Genomic DNA, 20,280 nt, shown 5'->3' with positions numbered 1-20,280 from the left:
ATAACAGGTGTGTACGCCACCATGCCCAGCCCTAATTATATATTTTTTTGGTTGTATTGGGGATAGAACCTAAGGCCTCCCACATCCTCTGTAAGCTCTCTGTCACAGAGCTGTGCCTAAGCCCTCTTCTTTTATTTTTTATCTTTAAGAAGCATTTTGATTTTATACACTTTTATTTTGCCAGTATTTTCCTTTGTGTTTGTTTATTTCAACGCTAAGGAATTTCTTAATGTTTTGTAGTTCAAATAAACACACAGTGCACAATCTACCGGGCTTCCCCTTTGGAGCTGAGTGTATGGTGCATGCCTGTAACACACTCAGGAGGCTGAGGCAGCAGTACTGCCATGAGCTTGAGGCCAGCCTGGGGTACATAGTGAATTCCAGGCCAGCCTGGACTGCATAGTGACGCGCTGTCTCAATTTTTTTAAATTATGTTACCCAGTGCAAACATATTGTGGTATGTGACATCCAGGACTATTCCTTCAAATACAGTTCACAGGTCTTCAGAGTCGTCTGTCTTGTTAAACACACTGAACACTGAGTCCGGATCTCTAGGAGTTGGTCCTGAAATGCACGTTTCTACACAGTTTGGGCAGTATGCTTGAGTTCAGATCTTACTGCTATTCTGGCAGTGAACCACAACTTCACAGCTTAAAGCAGCACACACCTGGCTCATAGTTCTGGTGGTGAAAAGGTGTGAATGGGCAAGTTTTCCATTAGAGAAATGTGTTGCTTTGACTTCTTTTTTGCGGTCTTGTTTGTTGTGTTTTTAGTGCTGAGGACTGAACCCAGGGTGTCAAAGAAGCGTACTGAACGCCTGCTCCACTTCTGAATTACACCACCTGTGTCTGTAATAAGGCATATAAGCATCACTTAGGTACTGTGTCACAGCTCAAAGGGCTGCCATGTAGACGGATGTAACATAGCAGTAAGCATAGCCCCCCTAAGAGTCTAAGTTGAGACCACAGATGTGTGTAGCATAGGTTTGATTCGCCAGTTTCCTAATAAAATAAATATGCCCTGTTCTGAAGTGCAGCTCTAACTGGCCAGTCTTCACTTTCATTTGCCAAGTGAGTAACCCAAGTGTGTAAAGGAAATTACTCCCTCACAGCCTGACCCATATTCCTAGAGTTAATATAGGAGCCAGTTTGGTATGTGTTGTTTTGGCTGTTTCTTTTTGGTAAATAATTAATACAGTTCTCTAACTGCACAAGTGTTGTACATGTTTTTGGAATAAAGGATTGTGGCTTACATAGTATTCTACAACCTGTTTTTTTCCATGTGGTAATACATCTCATGAAATTTCATGATCATGTCAGCACCATTTAAAAGCCAAGGGCTAGGGATATAGCTCAGAGGTAGAACACTTGCTTAGAACATGCCTTGGGTTCAATCCCCAGCACTACCAAATAAATAAATGCCTAAAAACCACATTCAGCAATATAATCACATAATAAAATTGTAGGAGAGTAGGTTTTTTGCTTGTTTTAAGATGTTAAAATGTTAAAAGTTAAAGTATTTCCAGTGGTTCCGAGTTACCAAATATAATGAAGACATTTATAATTAATCCTCCAGATATCAAAGCTGCTTGGTCTAAGACTTTTGTTTTCTTTCTTGCGGAGGGTGGTTTTGATTCAGAGTCTCACTATGTAGTGCAGGCTGGCCTTGAACCCACTTATGCAGGCCAGGCTGGCCTTGAACTCACGACAGTCCTCAGCTACCTCCTGCCTCAGCTATTGAAGTGCTGGGATTGCAGACGTGTCATCATGTCTGGCTCTGTCGTAGTTTTAAGGCCTGCACCTGCAACTGATGGGTTTCAATATAGGAGTTTTGGACAGACCCAAACATTCAGATGTGTCAGTTGTGTCGTGTATTGTGAAAGGCTGAATATGACTCTTGCTGGCTCCAAGGTAATGTCATAGAGATAGGGCCTTAAAGATTTTACGGAAAGTTGAAAGTCTCCAAACTATTTCATTGAGGTGAATGAATACATTTAATCTCCCAGCCTCCTGCAGCTGTGTAAAGAAGAACATCAGTTATTTTTTAATCACAGTATAGAAGAATGAATTCTATAATTTCCTTATTCATACAACTATCATACAGCCATAAAGCCAAAAGGTTTTTTCAATGTTAATGTAAGTTATAGAGCCAGAAAACTGAATTACTGTGGTGTTAGTTACCACCAGGTTACTGGTGTCAGTGTTCACGTAGAACTCATGTCCATTGGGCTGGGCAGGCACATGATCTCTGTATCTTGATGTGTGCTCAACACCCTGCTTTCTTGGAGGTGCCCCAGGCTGCAGTGGACTTTTCTGCACAGCACAAATGTTCCATATGTGTTTCCAGTTCACCTCTTTGTCATGCTGTTTGTCCACCTCTTTAATATGCTATGAATATGACCTGGACGTGGTGGCAAATGCCCATAAACCCAGAATTTAGGGAGGCTGAGGCAGGAGGATTGCTAGCCCAGGCTGCGTAGTGAGTGCAAAGCCAGCCTGGACCACAGAGTGAGATCCATTTCAAAAACAAACTAAAATGTGCTACGAACACGAGTCATTGCTGTAAGTGTAAATCACTGAAAATGTGAAAATGGCACCAAAATACAAGGCAGTTCTTAGTTATTTGTGACCACTTGAGAATAGTCCAGAAAAGGTCATGATAATTTCTAAAGATTTTCATTGAAAATAAATCTATTATAAATACAGCAGGGGGGGGAATAATTGATTTTTCATAGATGGCTTTTCATCAGATTGAGATGAACACCTTGTATTCCAGTTTTCTGTAGGCTTTTATCATGAATGAGTGTTGGACTTTGTGAAACTTTCTCTGGATTTGGCGGTAGGGTAATGCTTGCTTCCAGACACAAATTTGGGAGTACTGCTTTCCTGAGTTCTTGGGTCTTTCTCTAAATTTCTTGTAGAATTGAGCAGTGAATTTCATCATTTCATGGGCATTTCTTTGTTGGTAGGTTTTTAATTGCATCTTCAATTTTATTGACTGACACTAAATTATTTAGAATTTTTATATCTTTTTTATACTGTTTTTTTATTCTAAGGATTGAACTCATGATCTTGCACTTGCCAGACAGGCACTTTACACCACTGAGCTAAATCCCCAGCTTTTTTTTTTAATCTTCTTGATTCAGCTTTGGTAATTCATATAAATCTAGGAATCTGTCCATTTTTTTCTGTGTTTCATCTTACTAGAATATAGGTTCTTAAAGTAGGTATTGACAATCTGAAGTTCTGTAGGATCTGTTATAATCTCACCCTTTTTGTTCCTCAGTGCATGAATTTTAATCTTTCCATTCTTTTTTTGATAAGGTTGGCTAAGAGTTTGTAAATTTTATTTAATGTTTCAAAGAACCGACTCGATTAATTGATTCTTTGTATTGTTTTTTTAGTCTCTGTTACATTAGTTTCTGCTCCAATCTTTATAATTTCCTCCCTCATATTAGCTTTGAGCTTGACTTGCTCTTCTTTTTCTGGAAGCTTAGGCTTCTACATTAGGTTGTTTATTTGAGCTTGCTGTATTTTTCTAATATGAAAATTCCCTGCTATAAATTTCCCTCATAGGACTTCTTTCATTGCATTCCTTAAGTTCCAGTATGTTGTGTTGGCATTATTATTTAATGATAGAAAGTGTCTAATTTCTTCCTTGATTTTATCTGTGACCCATTGGTTGTTTGGGAGGGTGTTATTTAATTTCCATGTGTTTATGAAGTTCTTGTGGTTTCTTTTGTTATTTCCAATTTCACTCCACTATGATCTGACAATGTGTGTGGGATAATTTCAGTTCCTTTGTATTTACTCAGGCATGTTTTACGAGCTAGTATGTATTCTACTTTAGAGAGTGTCCTGTGTACCACTAAGAAGTATATATTCTGATGTTGTGGGTAGAATAACATGGACAGCTACTAAGTCTATTTGTTCAAAAGTATGGTTCAGTTCTGATTTTTCTTTGCTGATTTTTTTTTTTTTTTTGGCTAGTTAATCTATTTGTGACAGTGAATATTGATGTTCCCTGATGTATTAGTGCTTATTTGATTTTTTGTGTCTGTTAATATTTGTTTTATACAGTTGAGTGTGCTGATATTGTATATATATTTATGATTATTCTCTCTTTCTCTTGGATTGTTGCCTTTACAAGGGTGTAGTGACCTTCTTTGTTCCTCTTAATCAGTCTTAGCCTGAAATCCACTTTGTTGGCCTTTTCTCTGCCTTGTGAGCTCAAAGTGCAAGGAGTAATTTCCATCACATGGGGAAGCCTTGGCGCATGGCTTGGAGACTGGTAGAGCCCTGCCTAACCTCCCCCAACCCTGGAGGACCCACCCATAGGTCCCTCTGGGCCCCTCCCAGCAACCCTGAGTGGCTGGAAGCCACCTGGTAAGGCCTGTCTAAGGACTTCCTCTCAACTGGGGAAACTCCCTGCACTAGGGATAGATATTCTCAACCCAAAAAACAAACTGAGACCTTGCCTTCAGCTTCCCTAAGGGAATAAAGGAAAATGACAAAACGGTAGAGCAAAATAAAATCTCAAACCTCCAGCACATCTCAAGCAAACCTAGGAGACATGGACATAGAAGAAAATGTAAGCCATATACCTGAAACTCCTAAAATGATATTGACTGAAGTAGAGAAACAACTCTGGGTAGCTATAAAAGAACTCAGATCACAAATAATCTCCCAGAAGAAGTGATAAATGTAATGAAAGGAATACTGAACACATCTAAAGAAGACATAATTTAAAAAATTAGAGGAACAGTGCAAAAAGATGGAAACCCTGAATGAACAATATAAGAAATAAAACAATGCATGAAACAGATTCAAAGAGATATACATAAAATCAAAAATTCCATTGACAATAGGCAAAGCCACCTCAATGAAAGTGAAGATCAACTTTTAGACCTTGAAGACAAGATTGCAGCTAGTGAACAGGAAAGGAAAGATCTTAAAAATAACAAGGAATCAGGAAATAACAATTCAACAGCTGCAAGGTGATGCAAAGAAAAACAACATAAGATTGATAGGTATAAATGAAAAAGAAGGTAACAACACAAATGATATTGAGGCTATTTACAGAAGTAAACTGGAAATTTCCCAAACATGAGAATAGATAGAGATAAGTGAAGCACACAGAACTCCAAATAGCCAAAATAACCAAAATAAAATTATACCCAGACATATAATAATTAACATCCCAGTAATCCAACATAAGAACAGAATATTAAAAGCTGTTAGAAGAGACAGGAAAGCCTATCAGAATCATAACAGACAACACAAACAATGAAGTCAAGAAGAACGTGGAATGAAGTATTTAAGATCCTAAAGGAAAACAACTTCCAACCCAGATTGATGTACCCTGAAAAACTGTCCTTCAAATTTGATGAAGAAATAAAGATACTTCCACAACAAAGAACAGCTGAAGAACTTCATGACCACCAACTAACCCTGCAAATAATGCAGAAAGCCATTCTACATAGACAGGAAAAAAAACCACTAAGCAAGGCAAACAGTTAAACAGAGGGGAAAGGTAAAGAATCAACAGCAGAAAGATAACATATCAAAAACAAACTGGTATATATCAGTTATAACCATTAATGTAAATGGCCTCAGTGTACCAATTAAAAGAAACAGACTGGAAGAATGGACCAAGAAACAACGTCCAACCATATGCTGTGTATAAAGAAACCCATCTAACCCAAAAGGAAACTTACAGACTGAAAGTCAAAGGATGGAAAATAATACTTCATGCAGCAAGAACCCAGAAAAAAGTAGAGGTAGCTATTCTATTTGCAGACAATGTGAACTTTAAACCAAGAATGATCAAAAGAGATAAAAAAGGTCACTACATACTAGTTACAGGAAAACTTCAAGAGGAAGAGATAACAATCTTAAATATATATGCCCTAAATTCAGGAGCACCTAACTCTACAAAACAAATATTAACAGAAATGAAAAATCCAATAAGCAATAACACAATTATAATGGGAGACCTTAACACCCCATTGACACAGAAAGATCAACCAGACAGAAAATCAGCAAAGAAAGAACTGAATCATACCTGTGAATAAATGGACTTGATGAATGTATACAGAGTGTTCTACCCAGCAGCATCAGAATTTTTCTCAGCTGCACATGGGACATTCTCTAAAACAGACGATATACTAGCCCATAAAACATGCTTAAGTAAATGCAAAAGAATTGAAATTATCCCATGCATGTTATCAGATCATAGTACCATGAAACTAGAAATTAATGACAAAAGAAACTGCAAAAACCCCACAAACACATGGAAATTGAATAATACACTCCTGAGCAATCAGTGGGTCACAGAGGAAATTAAAGAAGATACTAAACAATATCTACAAGCAAATGAAAATACAGATACAACTTATTGGGACCTGTGGTATGCAATGAAAGCAGTCCTTAGAGGAAAATTTATTGTAGTGAATTTCCACATCAGGAAAACAGAACAAACACAAAAAAGCAACCTGATGCTACACCTCAAACATAGAAAAAGAAGAACAAGTCAAGCCCAAAGCCAAAAGAAGGGAGGAAATTATAAAGATTAGAGCAGAAATCAATGCACTAGAGACTAAGAAAACAATACAGAAAATCAGTGAATCAAAGAGTTGGTTCTTTAAAAGAATAAAGTTGATAAGCCTCTAGCCAACCCTATTTTTAAAAAAAAGGAAAGAAAAAAACTCAAATTCTGCAATAAGGAATGAAAAAAGTGAAATCATTGCAGACCCTGTGTAAATACAGAAGATACCAACACCTACTTCAAAAACCTCTACTCTCTTTGATAACACAGAAGAACTGGACATATACCTAGAAACATATGAATTACCAAAGCTGAACCAAGAAGATGTAAAACTGCTGAATAACCCAATTTCAATTAATGAAATTGAAAATGTAATTAAAACCTTACCAACAAAGAAAAGCCCAGGTCCTGATGGATTCACTGCAGAATTCTACAAAAAATTCAAACAAGACTTAATGCCAGCACTCCTCAAACTCTTCAAAGAAATTGAAAGGGAAGCAATTCTCCCTAACTCATTCCTGGAAACAAGTATTACTCTAATGCTAAAACTAGACAATGACCCAGCCAAAAAAGAGAACTATAGGCCAATCTCCCTGATGAACATAGGTGCAAAAATTCTCAATAAAATACTGGCAAACAGTGCAACAAATCATCAAGAAGATTATGCACCATGACCAAGTGGGATTCATCCCAGGAATGCAAGAATGGTTTGATATACGCAAATCAATAAATGTAATCCACCATATCAATAGAGCCAAGAGTACGAATCACATGATCATTTCTGTAGATGCAGGAAAAGCTTTTGATAATGTCCAACACTCCTCATAAGAACACTACAGAAAATCAGAATAGATGGTCTTTACCTCAGATGGCCAAAAACTGAAACCACTTACTCTAAAATCAGGAACAAGACAAGGATGTCCATTATCACCACTCCTGTTTAATATAGTGCTAGAACTACTAGCCAGAGAAATTAGACAAGAGAGAAATAAAAGGACTAAGAATAGGAAAAGAAGTTAAATTATCATAATTTTCAGATGACATACTCTACATAGAAGACCCCCCAAAACTCCATTGAAAGGTATAATAACTAAATTTAGTAATGTAACTGGATACAAAATCAGCACTCAAAAAACCCAATAGCATTCCTATACACAAACAACAAACTCACAGAGAGAAATAAGAAAAGACATACCCTTCACAATAGCATCCAACAAAATAAAATACTTAGGAATCAGTCTAACAAAAGAAGTCTATTTAGGGAAAATTATAATACCCTGAAAAAGAAATTGAAGAGGCTGTCAGAAAAAGGGAAGACATTCCTTGTTCATGGGTAGGAAGAACAAATATTGTGAAAATGGCCGTTCTCCCAAAATTGTTATACAGATTTAATGCAATTCCAATCAAAATACCAGTAGCATACCTTACAGATCACGAGAAATCGCTCCTAAAGTTCATCTGGAACCAGAAAAAGCTAGAATAGCAAAGACAATTCTGAGCAACAAAGGCAAGACAGGAGACATCACAATCCCTGATTTGAAGTTATATTACAAAGCTACTATAATAAAATCAGCATGGTACTGGAATAAAAACAGACCTGAAGATCAATGGAATAGATTAGAAGATACAACAACAGCTATAAACACACTCAGCCACCTTATCTTTTATAAATAGGCCAAACCCTTACGTTCACTGGTAGAAAGATGTCTCTTTAATAAGTGGTGCTGGAAAAACTGGCTTTCCATGTGCTGAAAACTAAAACCTATCACCTAGCACTATGCCTATCACTATGGACTAATGTCAAAATGGATCAGAGATCTAAATATTAAAACAGAAATGCTAAATCTGCTAAAAGGCAAAGTAGGTAGAAATCTTGATGACATAGGGATAAGCAGAAAATTCATGAACCAAAATCAAACCGCATAGGAAATACTTCCCAGAATCAATAATTAGGATCTCATATTATTAAAATGTTTTTGCATGTCAAAAGAAACCTCCAACAGAGTAAAAAGAAACCCATGAATTTTGAAAATATCTTAAGTCAACTGTCCTTCAGACAAAGGACTTCTGTCTAGAACAGATAAAGAATTTTAAAAAATCAGACCCCCAAAATTCAAAGACCCAATCCGAAAATGGGCATCTGAGATGAATACATAGTTCCCAGTTAAAGAAATACAAATGGCAAATAAATACATGAAAAAGTGTTCAGCATCATTGGTCATTAGAGAAATGCAAATTAAAACCACACTGAGATTCCATATCACTCCAGAAAGAATGGCCAGGATAAAGGAAACTATCAGTAACAAGTGCTGGAGAATCTGTGGGGAAAAAGAAACTTCTGCACTGTTGGTGGGAATGTAGACTGGCGCAACCACTGTGGAGGTCGGTCTGGAGGTTCCTCAAAAAGCTGGGATTGGAAGTCTGTTTAACCTAGCTATTCCACTTCTGGGCATGTTCCCAGAAGACTTGAAAACATCATATCACAGTGATATATGTGCACCCATGTTTATAGCAGCATAATTTGTAATAACCAGATGTTGGAAACAACCTAGATGCCCATCAACAGAGGAATGTATAAAAAAGATGTGGTACTTTTATATAGTGGAGTACTACTTAGCTATAAAGAATGATCATACGAGATATTTGTAAGTAAGTGGATGCAATTTGAGACCATATTTATAAGTGAAATAAATCAAGCTCACATGTGTAAAATACCATATTTGTCTCTGTAGTATAAGAAATGGTAAGAGTACATAGACACAAAATCCTCAATAATACGGTGAAAGGGTATGAATCTACTCAAAGGGGGAAAATAATATCTCAGGGAAAAGGAAGGAAAAAAAAGGAAGGGAACAGAAAAATATCTAAATTTATATAAAGATACTTAGGTTAGCTAAAATGATTGAGCTACAAATTCTATTAGTTCCTGGAACAAAACAGTTAACATTCATAGGATTGGAACAATTTTGCATGTTTGTGTCTGGTGATTTGAGGAACTCTTTTGAAGATCACTAGTAAAAATAACAACCTTAGTTATGTTCCTACCACCTTTTTTTGAAGGCCTATATCTTTGCTATTGTTATTTGTCTTTTTTGTTTCTTGTTTTGCTAGTAATTTGTTTTGTTTTTCCCTCTGATGCAGAAAGGATAAGTGTACATACATGCTTAGATAGGATTATTTCCAAAAGATGAAAAATATTTCCAAAAGATGAGAAGTATAAAACAAAAAGCAGCCTTTATTCTGAGAACACGGAGAGAGATGACTGGCACCCCCCACCGCTGGAGTCCAGCGATCTCTCAGGAGGAACACATGGAGTGAGGCACATAAGTAGCCTTGGTTTGGGGTGGAACCTAAGGGGGGCATTAGGGATGCACAGGTAGCCCATTGGTCCTAGGTTTGGCACCATAGGTAAATTTCCAGGGGCGGGCAGATGGCGTCACAGGTAAATTCTTAGGGGTCGGGGAGATAGGGGCTTTCTGCTTCTGGTTGAGGCTTTCCTGGCTACAGTGTCCTGTCTGGGCCAAAACCCTTTCAAGAACTTCTTCTAAAGAGTTTACAAGAATTGATTGTGTTACGCGTGATGAAATGAACGGCTGCTTTGAAGAAAAGGAAACATGATATCCATTGCTGATTCCATGTTGTCATGCTGTGAAATCCAGTAATGCTTTTATTCTTTGCTCAGAATGATTTTAGTCTGTTTTGTATTATTTAATTTCAACATACATGAAGGTATGGACAGCTATTTGAAGAGAACAAGAGACATTATAGTAGCCATTGTTGATTTTCTTATTGTCTGGTTTTAAAGGCCTATAATGCCTTCCTTACTCTGTTTTGATCAGTTTTATACTACTTTGTATGAATTTGTTGTGTGTGAAGATACAGACAACTATTTAGAAAAAAGCAACAGACATGATAGTAGCCACTGTTAATCTCCTATTGTCTTACTTTGAAATCTGTGTCACTTAACATTGTTTTCTTCTATCTGCTGTTTCGTTTTGTTTTACCCTATTTAAAATAAAAGAAACCCACTTTCTGCAAGTAGAATAACTACTCCTGCTTTTTTCTGAGTTTCTGTTACACAAAGTATTGCTTTCTGTCCTTTGACTTTCAGTCTATGAATTTCATTTTGAATTAAATGTGTTTCTTGTATGCAGCATATTGTTGCATTTTGCTTCTTGATCCATTCTGCCAGTCTGTGCCTTTTGATTTGCAAATTGAGACCATTAACATTGATAGTTACAATTGATATGTATTGATTTATCCTTGTCATGTTGTTTTCTTGTTGCTTCCCTTTTTTCCCCTTCTCTGTTTAATTACTTGCCTTGCCTGGTGAATTCATTCTCTTAGGGTTCATGGAGTTGTAGTCCTCCTCCTTTCTTTCTTGAATGTCCTTCAGAATGTTTTGGACTGCTGGTTTGGAGGTTGTGAATTTCCTCAGGTGTTTTTGTCATGGAAGTATCATCTCTAGGTATCTGAGAAGTGACTTTGGGTTTGACTTTTTTCTAGAGCCTGTTCATCTGCTTTGTTACTTCCATTGTTAACACTTAGAGAGTGCAAGTTAGGGGATTTCAGATCGATCCACTTCATTACCCATTCATTTATTCATTGGGGATTTGCCTTTGGTGCGCTGGATGTCTGCGGTTGCAGTAGCTTAACTCTTCTCATTTTCTTTCTTTCTTTCTTTTTTTTTTTTAACTTAATTTTCTGAGATGGTGCTTATAAATTGCTTGTGGCAGGTAGCTTTATTGCTAGTATTCAGAACCCTTAGGAAATGACTGCTTCTCTGAGGTCCCTTCCAGGTATAGCTGGCTTTTGAAATTTGAGTCTATTGCAAGATCCTGCCTCTTCAGTTTATTGGGGATGAGAAGTTGCTGCCTATTTGATCTAGCCCCTTCTTTGGCACTGGTCTATCATTTATACCCGCAGGCAATCTCGGTCTTTGTATACCAGAAAGAACAACTAATTAGAACAATTGTGTCACGTTGGCTACAGTAGTACAGTCAGCAATAACAATAGCATCAAACACAGCCTAGAAAAAATGATGAACTGTGGTAAGTATTAATTTTCCTTCTTTAGCCTTATAAACTATATTTATGGTTACATAACAAAATGTAAAACAAACCAGAAAATTGTATGCTATAAATATGCTCTCAAAATAGTGATTTTACCCTTAAGGTGGAAAAATTAAAAGGGGCTGGTTCTTAAAGATAGAGTTCAGGCTTTGAATAGCCAACAGTGGACAGTGTTGTGGAGATGCAGTCCAGCAGAGTCACGAGTACATTTTAGATACGATTCTAGCCAGGCTTGATGGGAGCAGTGGGAGGGGAGTCAGGCAGTCAGGCATAGAGCTGCTGGCGTGATCCTGGGAGAGACCATGTGCAGGAGTGTTGGCAGGGCCGAGACCAGGGAGGAAAACGGGCCAAGGCCTTTCAGATGACACCCAGGACACTTAGGGGACATGTTCGAGGTGGGTGAGAGGGGCTGCCGAGGAAAGTAGAAGCTGTGGGGCTTTGAGTATTCTGTGGGTGGGTGTGTGTGTGTGTGTGTGTGTGTGTGTGTGTGTGTGTTTCTGGCAGTACGAGGAAATGAGTCGGGGCTTCGACACTGAGCTGTGTACCCTTGTTATTTTGAAGCAGAATAGTGCTACGTTGCCCAGGCTGGCCCTAAACTTGTGGTTCTTCTGTCTCAGCCTCTAAGCAGGCAGAATTACAATTGTGAACTGCCACAGCCCACTGAGCTGCGCATATATTTGTCATTGTTTTTGTTTCTCTCTATTCCTCATTCTTTCTCTTGGTTTATCCCCTTCCCCCTTCTGCATCTTGACTCCATTAAATAACCATGCCACAGAGCTGATGTTTTTCCTTTTGAGTGAGACCAGTGATTCAATGTCTGGCACACTTCACTTCAGTCATCATAACAATTATGGGAGGTGGTTCCATGGTGATTATGATCACTAGTGACTCAAGGTGCCCGGTGTAGTTTGTTGGGTGCTGCTGTAACACCACAGGTGGGACTGGGTGGTTTATAATGAGCAGAGGCTGACTGGGCATGTGTGGGGTCAGGTGCCCAGTCCTCGCTCCTCTAGTGGCCAAGGAGAACTGCGAGGTTAGGGCCAGCCTGGGGGGGGGGGCGGGGGGGGGGAGAGGAGAGAGAGAGAGAGAGAGAGAAGAGAGAGAGAGAAGTTAAGTGCACATCTGTCTGATTTCAGGGAGAGACAAGAAATGCGGGCCCAGTTCCTGGCTCTGCTTCCCACCCTGGTGTATCAGTCAGCTTGGGTTGCCACAGCTAAAGGGCGGACCACAGCATGACGGACTTCATTGAGTTTTCACGCTGTGGAGGCCAGAAGCCCAAGGTGAAGGTGCTGCCAGTATCAGTTCTGAGAGGGAGAACTACTCCCTCTCTGCTGCTCCTTCCTCCTTCCTCCTGTGTCCCTCTTCTGCTCATTCCCTCCTCTTCCTCCTCCAGTTCAGTAGGATTAAGGTCCCTGTTTGTCTGCTAGCTTGCTTGATGATTTGGCTGTACCAGGGACTGAAACTCAGGCCTCACACAGTGAGTGCTGGAAGAGTGCTCCACACCATCCCAGCCCTCATTTGTTTATTTTTCAGAGCGGAATTCCCTGAATTTCCCAAGTTGGCGCTGTGCTTGTCATCCTTGTGCACAGCCAGGTGCCCTACTTCATCTGACTGTCATTTACCCTTAATCACCTCCACAAAGCTCTGTCTGCAAACACGGTCCCTTGGAGGTTATGACTTCAGCCTGTGAGGGGCGCGATTCAGCCCATAACACATAATGACCCCACTTCAGAGTAAGCAGTCATCTAATGACTGTTCAGATCACTCTTGTTGCCACACCTTTGGAGATTTTACAGACATCACCTCTCACTGGTGTCTGTCAGATTCCTTGTCAGATTGCTTCTTTATTGTCGTGCAGGGCCCCATGGTCAGCAGCAGCCTGGTCTGCCCTGGTATCCTCTGACACAGTGTGGCTCCTCCACATGGCAGCCTGTCTTTCCCCACCCTCTGGCTTGTGGCCAGGCTCCATGGACTTGACCTGGTCGCACATAGTCTCAGTGTCACATTTTATCCAGTCTGACAGTGTCCGCCTTTAGCTGGGATGTTTAGGCCCCCTAGGCCTTGGTAGCTGTTGGTATTCTTGAATGGGCTAGGATCTAATATCTTACTTAGTTTCTTTTTGTCTTCTCTGTGTTCTTTTTTTTCTTTCTCTTTTTTTTTCTTGTTTTGAACTGAGTCTTTTTAAAATTCCAGTTGTCTCTTTTGTTAACTCATTAGTGAAATCTAGGTTTACTTTGATTTTTTCCTCTCTTCCTGTTAGCAGAAGATACCTTGTGCATTTGACATCATCACCTGCCTGCTGGCAGTACCGTACTGCTCTGAGTACAGTATCCAAATCTTCTGGTTCACTGTCTCCTGGTCTTTCTGCCACTGTTACACATTTCCATCTACACTGCTACAAATTCTGCAGTACATTGTGGCTATTTGTCTCCAAAAAGTCAATTTAAAAGTAAGGATATTTATGTGTACCTACTATTTTATAGTTTCTGTGGCTCTTTGTGTAGACTCAATTCCCAAAAGGGCTCTTTTTTTTTTTCTTTAGACATTTTTGGTCCTATAGGTTTTCTGATGATGAGTTTTTTGTTGTTGTTTTGTTTTTTTATTTTTCCACATCTGAAAAAGCATTCTGCTTGGTTTTTAGAGGAATTCTTAATTGAAGCCCAGTGTGGTGGTATGCACACCTGTAATCCCAGTGCTCAAGAGGCTAAGGCAGGAGGACCCCATGAGTTTGAGGCCAGCCTGAGCTACTTACTGAGTTCAAGGCCAGCCTGGACAGTGAGCCCTTGTCACAAAAAAAGGACCTAGCGCTTGCCAGCCAGTCACTTATGCTGCTGAGCTAAATACCCTGCCCCTAAAGGACAAATTCTTAACCGAGAGGGTTTTATTCTGTTTTGGTGTTTGTCTTAGAGCCCATGAACATTCTTCCTGGGGTGCTGCTTTTCTCTCCCTGGCCTCTACCCTCCCTTCCTGTTCTTTGTCCCTGCTCCAGGGAGTCTGCTGGGCCCTGCCTGGCCTCTGCCTGGGGCCCAGCCTGGAAACTTGCTTCAGAGTAGCTGTGGGGCTCCCTTGTTTGCTACCTCTCAGAGATCACGGGCCTCAGTTGTCTTTTTTGTCCAGTTCAGAAAACAGGTTTTTTGAAGGGCATTTTTGTTTCTGATTGTGAGATAAATCACATCCTACCTGGAAAAGAGCCCAGTGACTACCTGAGCCAAGCTGTAGCATTAGCTACCCACTGCTCTGTACAGAAATTCATGAAAGGGGTCGCTGCAGAAACCACCCACCCGTCCACTGCTAAGGCTCGCACGGCGTCCTCCCCACATTTGCAGACCTGGAGCAGACCCTGCTGCCTGGATGAGGGGACAGACAGGTGCTATGCTGAAACTTGCCGGAGAGAGGACACACTGGCTCTTACTGCCTTCCCCTGCCAGGCCAATTCTCCACTGCTTACTGTGGTTGCAAAAAGGTGTCTAAAGGTTACTGTTGATTCCCAAAACATTCTTTACATGAATTTTAGCTTTAAATTTTTTGGCCATCAACTGTGTTACATATATAATCTCATTCTGGGGTATTTGCATGAAAACTTCACTGACAGTGTCACATACTACACGACATAGACCATTAGGGAGTTTTTAAATACTGACTACACCAGGTTTGCTATTTGAAGATTAAATATTAGTTGAAGGATTGGGGATTTAACTCAGTGATATAAGCGCCTCCCTGGCAAGCGCAAGGTTGTGAGTTTGATCCCTGGTACCAAATACATACATACATACATACATACATACATACATACATAAATATTACCTGAAGATGACTGAAAATTTCTGCCATAGCACAAGGTATGCTAAAAAATCAGAAGATAAAGTATTATTTCTCAGGAGTTTCAGAAGTGTGCATATTTCATAGGCCAGGACCATGGCTTGGTGGTCAGATGCCAGCCTCCCTGCCTGAGGCCACACTTTGAGGTGCAGTAGGGGCGGGGAGTAAGAAGTTGTTATTCCAGTTTTCCAAGAGTATTTCAGTGTTCAAATTTACATGTTTAATCATAAAGCCTACTTTCTTCTCCCACCTATGCTAGTGTTTCAAAATCACAATTCTCTTGAAAGGGTCACATTTTAATATTTCAGGTTTAAAATTAGTTATAATTTTGGTGTCTTATTTAACCCTTAATGAAATTAATCTTTAAAATATCATTTATCCAATACCAACAGAAGAAATTATTATAAATGATTTTTATCAAGCAATAGACTCCAGATAAATGAGAAAAGAACCACATAATTACATTATACTTAATGTTTTATGCTCAATAAATTGAAATGCTAAAACTTTTGAACACTAAACCAAAATCCAGATGGAATTGGTCTTTTCTGCTTTGGAGTGTTTTTAATCAATGGATTTGTAGCTAGCTTCCTATAATAAAGGGTAAGTTATTTAAGAACTATTGTTTTTCATGGCTCTTACCTGGGTATAACACTAGTTTTTGTAATTATATAGATTATATAACTTCATAAAGATTCCTGGCTTGTTACATATGCCAGTGTAATGATTGATACATTGTGTCAACTTGAGAAGTTTAGAAGTTTAAGTGACTCAGCAGGAAGAGAAGGTCCTGATCTTGTAAATGTCCTATCTTAAGCAAGAGGAGGGCAGGGAGATGATGTGAGTGCTGCAACTGCCCTCCGACACACTGTATCCTCCTTACAATGTAAGGGAGGAAAAGAGGCTTGCTCCCTTGGCTTTTTTTTTCTCGTGTTGCTTTTGCTGTCGTCTGCCACCTTAAACAGTTTCCCCTCTGCCATGTCACCCTGCCTTGGAGCCAGCTGATTAACTGAAACCTTCACAAATTATAAGCTAAACAAATCTTTCCTTCATTTATTTTGGGTGTGGCATATTTTGTCCAAGCCACCAGAGAAACCAGCAAGGTAGTTCTGGATACAAAGTTGCATTAGTCTACAGAACTCCTCAACTCCCTTCCCTTCTGGTGTTTACAGGAGACAAACAAGTAATAAACATTTGTAGTTTGTAGGAAGGGCCTAATTGACACAAAATGGTTTCAGTTCTGCCACAAACAGAAAAGAGTCCATAATATCCAAAGAACTCTAACAGAATGCAAACAGCATTCTTGATCATCAGTGATCATTGTACAGCTTTGTCATACAGTAGCCCTTTTGCATATTTAGTGACATTTACTTACCTCAAAAGTAAATACTATGCTAATGGGAGAGCAAACGTCTGCCCATTGAATTTCAAAAGAAAACATTTTGAGCCATGTAATGTCTTGGGTTAGCAAGAAATTGTTTTAGAACATGTCAGGCCTTTTGTCCAACGCACAAGGAAATCCTCTAACTTTACATTAATAATTTTTCTTTGTTTTGGGGTTCAAGATGTTTTTTGCTTAAGAACTATATTCTTACATGGAAAAAAGTAAAATTCGTTCTAGAAATAATATATATTACAAAGTAGGCAGTTTTGTCATAATACTTGGGTTTTTCAGCTTTCTATCATACAGGAAGTTTAAAAGTACTATAAATTGAGTTACAGGTTCATCACCCCTTATCCAGAAGTGCTGTGCCAGAAGTGTATCAGATTGGGAATTTTTTGGATTTGGAATATTGGCAGATATGTAATGAAGTATCTTAGGGATGGGACCCAGGTCTAAAGGCAGATTTATTTACATATCATACACAACTTCTAGTGAAAGTTTGGTACTTAGTTTGGTTTGGTTTGGCTTTTTGTTTCAGGATCTCTCTATGTAGTTCAGGCTGGCCTTGAACCGACTGTACCCCAGGCCGGCCTGAGCTCCTGCATCAGCCTCCCGAGTGCTGGGATTCCAGGTGTGTGCCAGCATACCCAGCTTGAAGGTACTGTTGTTATGCAGTATTCTTAGAGTGCCTGCCTTTTCACTATACCTTGCCACATGAGATCAAGTGTGGAATTATTCACTTGTATGAGGTCAGCACTCAGAAGGTTTGGAATTTTGGATTAGAGATGCTCAGGGATAAAGTCTGCAAGTATTTCATAATCCAACAGACTTTGAAATATACCACCCTTCTGGTATTTCAGCTAAGGCAGTACTCAGCCTGTAGTGTTAATGATAAAATATCTAAAATTAGCAAGTGGATATTTTACATTGACCTTGTTCACACTAATTCATCTTAGATGCTTGATATTTGTGTGTGTGCATAGATGTACACACACATACAAGCATGTACACATTTGTAAATTACAAAAAAAGCACTAGTTCTAGGCCTGACTTGTCAGAATGCCTGACAATAGAGAATCAATATTAGAAAAATGTGGGGATCATTTTGGAAGGTAAGTAAAATCCCTTACTCCCTCCAGCTAGTGGGCATCCTTTCTCTCCTGTCTCATGACAACCAGTGCTTTTCCCTTAGCTTCTCTGAGACCTGGTGTGATAGTCTATGGGGCCTGGCCTTCAGAATTACTTTAGGCTTCTGTACTTTAGTGATGACACCATCAGATGACAAATTAGCTGTAAGGGCATTGTTGAGAAATAAATTACCTTAAAACACTGACTGACAGCTGAGGCCCAGGGGACATATAAATATGATTTCCGTCTATGTATGTGTGTGTATAACTCTCTTACTGTAAATAAGTTAAATTCTGTTTCTAAGAGTCACAGTAAAATCAGAGTTAAAGTGTGTACTTTCCCTGCTCTGTGGTCAAGTACTATCCTGGGCACTTTAATGGAATGATAAATATATTCTACCTGGGCTCTGGGTCCAGCGTAATACACAAGCCATTATGCTAGCGTAATAATTGCTACGCTGTTGGTAGTGTGGAGGATTTCCCTCCGCATGTGCCCCAGTCTTGTCTGCAGGCCTCGGTTTATAAGTGTGTTCCTTTCCACCACTGAGCTACACTCAGCCCCACAGCGCATGCTCGCGAAGCTGTCTATCCCTTTGCTTTCCCTTCCTCTTGAGTATTTTCTAACTCATTCACAATCCTTCTTTGGAGTTTCAAAAGTGTCAGGTTTAGGGTGGGCGTGGTGGCACACACTACAATCCTGCACTTTGGAAGGCTGAGGCAGGAAGAGTGTAAGTTCAGTTCCCCCTTGGACAGCTTAATGAGACCCTGTTTTTAATTTTTAAAAAACCAGCTTTTAAGGTTAGAATTTGGGTGACCATGGCAGATAGAAGCCAGTAGCAGTCAGAGGCAGTAGACACTGATAAAACACAAGTAAAGTTTTAGGTAAACACCCCATGTCTCAGATACAAAAACAGGTTCAGATGGGCTACATCAGCAGAGAAACAGAGCATTGTGACAGGAAAAATGGTAACCTGAAGTCTCTGAAGAATTTACAGGGAAGTGAGCTGGGGATTGGACATGAAGGTGTTTTACAGTAAAGGCAGTGTTAAGGTTCAGGGGTTGATCATTGGTACAGGGACCCAGGGACACGCAAGACCAATATGTATGTACCTGTGCTAAATCCTGAAAGCAAATGTAAGTACGCATCACAAACATACACTAATGCAATAATTTTTTCTTGTCTTTTTTGAGACAAGGTCTTACTATGCAGCTCAGGCTGGCCTTGAGCTCACTTTGTAGCCCAGGCTGGTCTCAAATTTGTAATGGTCCTCTTGCTGAGCCTCCAGAGTATGAGATTACAGGTGTTCACCACCATGGCTGGCTATTAATAAAAAATCAATTAATAAAACATCAAGAATGACTTGGGGGGGCAGGGATTTAGCTCAGTAGCATAAGTACCTTAGCAAATGCAAAGTCATAAATTCGATCCCCGGTACCAAAAAAAAAAAAAAAAAAAAATGACTTGGGGAGGAACTGGGATATAGATCAGCATGGCACAGCGCCTGCCCGGCAAGCACAGGGTTGTGTGTATGAGTCCTTGTACCAAAGAAAAACCAAAACAAAAAAGATTTGTGCTAAGCTCAGGAATACCTCAGGCACCGAGACCTCTGTCCGTGGTTCTCGCTGAGCTAGAGTTGGGGTTGGACTCATGAGTGGTAGAGTTTGCGTGGACCTGCCGGGTAAGACTAGGGAGTCCCCACATTCCTGACATTTTGTGTTTGAGACTAGTGGGGCTTCCCTTTATCATTGTGTTGCTGTGAGTTTCTGAGCATCTCTCAGGTGTGCTATCTCTCTGAAATAAAGTTCTTCAGCTGTGAGTCAATGAAAATGTATGCTTCTGATGATTCCTTTGAACTCTCTAATACCTGAATTTTGCATGAAAACTAACACTTTTTTTTTTTAGTACTAGGGATTTGAACGCAGGGCCCCAGGCCAAAGGTTGACCACTGAGCTATATCCTCAGCCAGTTTTATTTTTTGAGACAGGATCTAAATTGCCCAGGTTGGCTTCAAACTTGCAGTCTTCCTACCTCTTCCTCCTGAGAGTGAGATTACAGGCATGTACCTGCTCAGCTTTAAGTTACCCTGGCCTTTTGCCCAGAGAAATGGCTTACTTTTCCTTTATGATAAAAGAACCAAGCTTGGTTTTAATTGTAAGTACTTTGAATGCACAACATTGAACTATATGCAGATGAAATTGTTCATTTAAAACAAAGCATTATAAGGATATTCTAGTTGGGATATTGTTCTTCCCAGAACTATATCATCTGGACTTTTTCCATAATACCTAAATTGTGAGAATTTTTTATAAGAAAGGAGTAACTTCTAAATTA

At 39.5% G+C, this 20,280-nt stretch overlaps 1 protein-coding gene across 21 annotated transcripts in view; it reads left to right on the top strand.

Annotated features, from left to right (window-relative positions):
• Atosa (atos homolog A) overlaps window positions 1-20,280 on the top strand; it is an 83,033-nt gene that overhangs the window by 34,809 nt on the left and 27,944 nt on the right. For 12 of the 21 annotated variants that reach the window (XR_002791741.2, XM_063248959.1, XM_013154627.3 and 9 more), the window contains one exon: window positions 17,360-17,479. The exons of 6 other annotated variants lie outside the window; for them this stretch is intronic. Coding sequence is in view for 14 of the 15 variants with exons in the window: in XM_063248959.1 (XP_063105029.1) it covers window positions 17,360-17,479 (120 nt within the window). In the remaining variant the exon portion in view is untranslated. The remainder of the gene's footprint in view (window positions 1-17,359; window positions 17,480-20,280) is intronic. 3 more of the 21 variants (XM_063248952.1, XM_023565933.2, XM_063248974.1) reach the window with 1 other exon arrangement.

The sequence above is a fragment of the Cavia porcellus genome, unplaced genomic scaffold (genome assembly GCF_034190915.1).
Source record: "Cavia porcellus strain 051 isolate PalLab524CR breed Dunkin Hartley unplaced genomic scaffold, mCavPor4.1 scaffold_1, whole genome shotgun sequence".
NCBI lineage: Eukaryota > Metazoa > Chordata > Mammalia > Rodentia > Caviidae > Cavia > Cavia porcellus.
Note: the sequence above shows the minus strand (reverse complement) of the source record. Positions and strands in the feature narration are given on the sequence as shown.